General features: G+C 41.6%; 1 protein-coding gene across 2 annotated transcripts in view; it reads right to left on the reverse strand.

The window, feature by feature from the left end:
- LOC310995816 (alpha-2-macroglobulin-like) overlaps positions 1-7,798 on the reverse strand; it is a 31,347-nt gene extending 23,549 nt beyond the window's left edge. The window contains exons 1-5 of one of the 2 annotated variants that reach the window (XM_083984956.1): positions 7,512-7,798; positions 5,183-5,363; positions 4,070-4,226; positions 3,321-3,373; positions 2,868-2,888 (exon numbers count right to left, since the gene is read on the reverse strand). In XM_083984956.1, coding sequence (XP_083841082.1) covers positions 2,868-2,888; positions 3,321-3,373; positions 4,070-4,226; positions 5,183-5,363; positions 7,512-7,783 — 684 coding nt within the window. In that variant the 5' untranslated portion in view covers positions 7,784-7,798. Of the gene's footprint in view, positions 1-2,867; positions 2,889-3,320; positions 3,374-4,069; positions 4,227-5,182; positions 5,364-5,513; positions 5,671-7,511 lie in introns of those variants that run through there. The other variant, XM_083984957.1, reaches the window with a different exon arrangement.

The following is a 7,798-nucleotide window of genomic DNA, read 5'->3' on the forward strand; positions in this document are numbered from 1 at the left end:
AAGCCACTGAAGACTAGATAGTAGGGGTGTAACGGTATATGTATTCGTCCCGTGCCGTCACGGTACGGGGGTCACGGTTCGGTGCACACAGTCACACGACGAATACGTCTGAATGAATATTAAAAAAAAAAAGAAAAAAAAAAAAGTTGAGTCCTCACTCGAATCCAGGTGGCGGTAATGAGCCTCGAAGCTGCCTGCAGTCGTCATAGCAGACGAAGAAGAGAAGTGATGAGAGAGTGAAGTTAGAGGAGGAGAGCTGTCTGCTTCATTCATGTCACTGTGGCTTCTCAATGAAACAAACGGCGGCGGCGGCGGCGGCTCGCGACCATAATACATCCATGCTCGCGACTGGTCCACCGGACAAAGTCCGTCGGCGATGTTTCACGGATGCGCGGTGCGTCGCTAGAAACGCATCAAACACGTAGCGCATGTTCAACCCGATATGTCAATCACTGGTGCAAGTAAAAAGACTAGTTGTGTGCAACAACTTATCCCACAGCTTTTAAGCCTCTTGACATGAACACAGACAGGTGAGGAGAAAAGGAGACCGCACACTATATAGGCTATAATCAGAGACATTGTCTGATGAAGGGCTGACGCCCGAAATGTGAGTGACATTAAACTGTCACGGGAGCTTTTAACTAGTGTGCGGTCTCCTTTTTTCCTTACCTGTGTCTTTCTTGGTGGCCAGCACCTGTCTTCAGTTTTTTGGGGGATGTGCTTGTAGCTGCCTAATATGTTTTATGAACACAGGCAGGACCAGAAACATCACCAAAGTAACTGATAGTCTAATTTAACTGTGTAAACCAACATTGATGTCAGTTTATTGTTTTGTTTTTTTAATAATATTTTTTTTAATAATAATAATTTAATAATTTGAATAATAGTTGCCAGTTGTCAAGTGCACGTTTTTTTTCCTCTAGAATTAATGAATGGCATTATAACACTCCTAATGCACTTGTTTTATTTTGTATTCTTTTTTCTTTTAACTTTTATAACACAAGACAGATTTTAGTTTTACATTCAATTAGTGTCTGTTGTACCGAAACCGTACCGAACCATGACCCCTGAACCGAGGTACGTACCGAACCGTGACTTTTGTGTACCGTTACACCCCTACTAGATAGTTAACCGTATTACAGGGTGCCTCTCCACAACGTCACTCTTCAGCAGAGTTGCACAGCAGCGTAATCACAGTCTCTTGTGGGTTGACGCTACCTCTAGTTTCGCCTGGATTCTGTGTGTAAAATAGTAACAGTAACTTTTGGGATGTGACTTTTTGTGATGTACCTGCACAGTGCATTCGTTGGGTCGTTCGGTTGCAGCTTAGATGTAAGTTGGCAACATTTTGTGTAGCAGTGGCTACTGTGTGACCTCTTTTGTGTTGTGCTGTTGCAGTCCACTTTCGGTTGAGTCACTTGTGTATGTTACTGGTTGCTTAGTTGTGGCTTCGTTTGGACCTTGTGTACGTCTCTCCATAGATCAGTGGATCTTTGTGTGATGGAGTTGACTAAGGTCCGTGTCTGTTGGTTAATGGCAGACTGCTTGGAGGCAATTTTGTGTCGTCGCAGTGGCAGGTCACTTTGTTTGTTCGGGTCTTTGTTTGTCGCTAGATAGCAACTACTTTGTGTGACCCGTTAGTTTGTGGCTGCACTCGATTTTGTTTGGTCACCTGCAGTATCGTGTAAGTAATTAACCTTCATTTTGTAGTTTCCCTCATGTTGGTAGCCATTTTGGTATCTGGTGGGAGTGGCACCCACTTGTGTGGCTACTGTTGGCTGCTCACTCTCTTAAATCGAGATCCACTTTGACCCTTTTCGTTTGTCCTGACAGCAGTCCCAGGGTTTACTTTTGATAAATGTATTGTTGGTGTTATTAGTTGAGGCCAGGTTCAGTAGTCCTTTTGTTTAGGATATTGCAATGAATAAATGGTATGGTGTTTTGATGTAACATGTTTTATTTATTCATTGTCTTAACCCGGACGAGCCCCCATTTGTCACAAACTGGCTCGGTGGATGTGACAAGGAGGGAGACCACACAAAGTTTAACTAAGAACAAATAATTTATTATAACTAAAACATAAACCAAATGTACAATAGGGTGTGGAAGTCTGTAGGATGTATCATGAGTGCAATGCATGGATGAGTGGTCTGTGTGCTGTGGAGGTGTTGAAGGTGCAAAACCAAAACCAAAATGGATGTCAGCGAGTGGAAGGGAGAGAAAGAGTGAAGCACATGGCCGAGCCTTTATAGGACGGGCCCAGGTGTAGCGAATCAGCTGACAACCCTAAATTGGCTGCCAGGTCAGCCTCCAGCCCATGAGAGGGTCGTCACAATACAGTACCTTTATCTGTTTATCTTTATTTTTTGTTTTGAGATACATAATTTAATATACAGTAATTTTAATGTATTACTGTCTGTTATCTTGTGTATTATGTTCAAAATGGGAGAAATCAATGAACAGAGTTGAATAAAGATATATAGAACATATTTTTCACCAAAATATAATGATTTTTTATTTAAGAAACGTAAAGGAATAAATATGTAAAATGAAGCTTATAAAGGAAGGTCACGTTGGCCAAATTTACCGTCTCTTACTGTGACCTTCTCAAACTGAATGACTCATGTTCACATGTAAACACACCTGCATCAGTAGAGGTAGGGACCAAATTATTTAAATTAAAATATCACTCAAGCTTTTATGCGATTTGAAACACTGACATCTGACATAATGTTGCTCATGTTTGTTTGGGAAGCACCTGATGTTTCTAGATTCACAAGCTGAGAAGTTAAAAAGACAGAAGAAACTCTCTGTTTTCTCCTAATTGTATTTGAGTGTAATGTGAAGTGTAAATGTGTGATTCTTACCTCAATTTCAATTGAATCGTACTGCAAAGGGAAGGGAAAGGGAAAAACAAGATGTTAATGAAGGATCAGGTTGGTTCATGATGTTCTGGTTCTAATGAGTCCGGACTAGACATAAGTTCATTTAAGAAATCTGTAACACTTCAGTTTTGTGTTTGAGTTCATAAAGGCTTCAGCTCATATATTCATGTTTAAAAAAAAAAAAAAATGAAGCATGTAACGAATATCAACATGAATGAAAGCAGTTTCATAGAGTCATGAACTGTATTTTCAGCCTCTGTTGCACTATTGACCCTTGATCAGGAGCTGAGTACTTCAGGTTGAAGAGGACAACCATGTCGATCGATCGCCCGCTCCATAACGTAACTAGTGTTTAACTTGGTGCGTGCTCTACTGTACAGTCCGCTAACACTGTGGTTTACAGAAGGAGGAGCGACAGGTCGGTCAAACACTCACCAGGCGAGCGGCGGGTCGAAACTTGTTGTCCAGTGTGACGACTCTGAAATGCACTGAGAGGAATTCAAAGAGATTCAATTAAATGAAGCTTGTGCACAGAATAATCTGCTTCTTCTGTGAACCCTCTGTTGTTTTCACCTTATCTCACTGTGAGTTTAACAGTAATGATGCAATCTGTGAGCAAACTATCTACTGTACATGTACTGTCATTTCTCTGATTCTTACGCCAGGAGACAGCCATGTGTTTCCCAACATGCAATGGGAACCTGCAGTTGGTAAAGAACTCTAAAAACCAGCAGCCACCTCAATTAATTCATTTCATAAAGTTATTACATTTTTTTTTTTTTGAAGAAAAAGGTTTCATTAAATATCTGTTGTTTTTGTGAGGATCAACAACCTAATGTCTTTGGTGTTGTATTAATCAGTCTAGATTTATTCTTATCGACAATGCCATTTGCTGCTGTTGTCTGTCTCAGGTTTCAATGAATGAAACAAATAAATAAATAAGCTCTAGGAGATTGATTCTGCCCATCCATGAATCATGTTGCCCTGGCCCGACTTTAAACAAACCGAATTGACAATTTCTTGCGTCAAACACAAATCTAGCTCCACATTGACTGGGTGCTCCCATCTAGAAATGGTACGTATACATACCATTTCTAGATGGTATTCAGGTGGATTCAGATATTGTGTACAGTAAAGTACAACAACAGTAGGCTATACAGTACAGATCAGCAGGTCAAAATTACCTGTTTGTCCAGGGAGGTAGACTGGTTTATCGGTTTGGACGAACGTTGCTGGTTTATAGACTTTGAACATGACTCTTCTGACTTCTCTAGAGTAAAACGTGTCGCCTCGTACTTCCACCTCGAACTTCTGTACGTCTTGATTCTGCACTACAGGAGCCTGTGAGGGGAAAAAACATCTTGTTTATGTTTTAGTTTATTTCATTTGCACATTCTATAACCTGCATAAACAATAAAAATAGTTAAATTAAACATTGTGCAGGAGAGGTGGAAGCCAAAAAAGCGGTGGTCTTCAAAGTAAGAAGATAATACAGAAGTTCATAACATAAAAAATAGAACAGAAAAAAAGAAAATTAACATGGAAAAATTAAAGATGCTGAATTAATGAAAGAAAGAAAGAAAGAAAGAAAGAAAGAAAGAAAGAAAGAAAGAAAGAAAGAAAGAAAGAAAGAAAGAAAGAAAGAAAGAAAGAAAAACAATTTACATAAAAAAATTAAAGGGACTGTACAAATTGACAGATCCAGAAGTGTTACAAATCTTAAGAAACAGCATTTCCCACTCTAGCTCTGCTCGTTAGACGCAACACACACCCATTATAAAGCTGGATTTTGTCAAAAAATGTAATGATTTCAAAACTGCCAAATATCAGAAACGGTTGAAGATATCAATAAGCTGAGTCATAGAGGAACACTTAAAAAGTTTGTCTACAGCTTAGAATTTGAATGAAGATGTCTCTAGCAGAAAGTATGGTGAAGCTTTAGAGGCTGAAAGAAGTAAGAAGATTTGAAGAGTTTGAATACTGTTCCAATGCATTCTCTATGGGGAAAAAAAAATCAGAAATAGTTGAATATTGCAAAAAGTATGAATATTTGAAAAGAGAAAAGTCATTCCGATAATGTCCCGAAAAGGCTGAACGTTTTGATGTGAGAATTGTTGAAATAGAACAAAGTGGACTAGAAGAAGACCGTAAAAAGGCGGAAAGTAGTAAGAATATAAAAAGAGAATAAAGAAAATGGCCGAACAGAAGAACAACTAAAGAATGATTTTTGTTGTTTTTCAGTTATAGTTGCTGTGACAAACTGAAAAATAAATGTAAAAGGAAAAAAAGGAGTTGACCTGGAATTGGGTGCAGGTATGAAACTCTTCACTGGCAATCTGTTTGAGAAGAGTTGTGTTTTTCTCTTCAGACATCAGGGTGACGGTCATGACCACGGTCTCGTTGGGCTGCAGGAGACTCACACAGAATTTAGTTTCAGCTCCAGCTTCAATGACTGCAGGAACAGCCACCATGTAGTGCCTGTAGACACAGAGACATCGAGTGGATACCAATGCACATTATTCAGCAAAACAGCATCTTCTCATATTTTTTATAAACTCTTAAACAAAAACAAAAAAAAACATGTAGGGTTGGGTTATGATTATTTCAGACAGTAAAAAGTAAACTTACGGTCTGGCCACCACCTGACCCACACACATCCTGCTCAAGAAGACACACAGTGTCCATGTCCACACCTGAATCTGAGGACGACCCATGACTGACTGGGGCGATCCTCAGAGTCAGCAGCCATTAAATAGCCCCTGCTACATACCCCACCCCCACAAACACACACATGTATCACACACACATAGTCGCTCATCATTTCCAGGTATCTCGTAAGTCAATCATTCATAGACTTTACAGTATTTAATATTGCGCATGAGAAAGACCGTAATTCAGTCAATTTGATCTTCAAATGGTCAAACGGTTTGCTTTGTCATTGTTTGTCATTGTCAGGTTTAAAAACAAAATGAAGGGTCTGTATAGGACCAGGATAGAGATTACAATACAACAGGACTGTGTGAAGGAGTTCATATTATTAGGTGTTGTGCACCTGTATTAAATCTCTGCATTGTATCGAGTGCTCCAGTTGTTTCTTTTGGGTTTAGACCTCGTTGAAGTGACCCAATTGCACCTTCCTACTTACTGGTCCTATCTGAGAGCACCGATTTACCGGCTGAAGCGCAAGAGCACCCTTCCTTTTGGAGAGTTCATATTGTACTTTACACTGTATCTCGCGGTCAGAGATGCTGCTGCTGCTGTATCATCTACGCTGCTTCACCATTCATAAGTGGTTTGCTCTGCCCTGTGACGACGCCATGATTAAAGCATTGTTATCACTTTCGGTCACTTTAAGGTGTCATTGTTACAGTATGCTGAGTTCTGCAACACTGCCCTTTACCCAGCGTGGGATGTTTGTTTTAATCATGCAAACTGCTCTTAACCCGAAGAAGGGCCAAAGTTTTTCCCCTAAGTAAACCTCAGTGAGCTGATAAAGGCCTCAAACTTTGCTGAGGGGGTTACATCACAGTAAAAAACATGTGCTTACTGCTTGAAAAATGGTTCAACTGCTTCAACTGTTTCAATTTGCAAACAACTTTGTAGAATAATTCAAAAACACTTTGAACACCAAACACTTCTTATGCTATAGGTTTAATTCAAATATTTTTGTGTACTTTTCAAATTAATGAGGAGAATTCTGTAAGAACAAATATTAAAGGATGGACAAAACTTTATTCTGCAATTATTTCACTTGAGTCTTAATATTTGTAATTTGGTGCATATGTCACACGGCAGTTGGGACTGGTTTTATTGTTTCATTGATGTATAATTTGATAAGTTTTATCCTTGCATGTTTCTTTTATTTATATTGTGTTTTAGTTTTTATTGCATGTTTTAGTTTAGTCCCTCCTCCCTGACCTCCCGCCCTTCCCTCCTCTCACTGCTTTCTCCCCTGTCGACTCCTCCCACATCCTGGACATCATCACCGCATCCAAGACAACCACCTGCTCTCTGGAACCCCTTCCAACGACTCTAACCAAGGCTTGCCTCCCTGTCCTCCTCCCTCACCTCTCCACCCTCTTCAACCAGTCTCTATCCCTTGGTCACTTTCCCACTGCCTACAAATTCGCCTCCATCACTCCCATCCTCAAAAAGCCCACCCTGGACTCAGCCAACCTCTCTAACTACCGCCCCATCTCCAACCTCCCGTTCCTCTCCAAAACCCTGGAACGCATCGTCACCGCCAAACTCCACACCCATCTCTGCATCCTCTTCTCCGCCCCTCTACCCTCGCCTCATAATCCCAGAAAACGCACCATCTCCTACCGCAACATCAAGGCAGTTAACCCACTCATGCTCTCCCAGCTCATATCCTCTGCCTTTCCCCCTGACTCCGCCCCCTCCTTCCCTGACGACTATGCCATCATGCTCAACACCATCCTTTCTGACTCCCTGGACTCCCTAGCCCCCTGGAAAACCTCCTCTGTCTCATTCACCAACTCCGCCCCCTGGTACACCCCGGAACTCCGCACCATGAAACAAACTGGCCGTCAACTTGAACGTCTCTACAAAAGAACCCACCTCACTGTCCACGCTGAAGCCTTCAAACAACACATCTCCTCCTACCGTGACGCTCTCCACGCCGCCAAATCCGCCCACTTCTCATCCGTCATCAACAGCACCAACCGGAACCCCCGCATCCTGTTCTCCACCGTCACCAAACTGCTCCAGCCACCGGCCACCAACCCACCCTCCTCCCCTGACCTCTGTAACTCTTTCCTCCTCGCCTTCAACAACAAAGTCTCCCAAATCAACAGCTCCCTGACTGCCACCGTCAGTAACTCCTCCTCCCCTATCTCCCCTCCCCCTGTCGACTCCTCCCACATCCTGGACATCATCACCGCATCCAAGAC

The sequence above is a fragment of the Trachurus trachurus genome (genome assembly GCF_905171665.1).
Source record: "Trachurus trachurus genome assembly, chromosome: 13".
In the NCBI taxonomy this organism is placed as follows: Eukaryota; Metazoa; Chordata; class Actinopteri; order Carangiformes; family Carangidae; genus Trachurus; species Trachurus trachurus.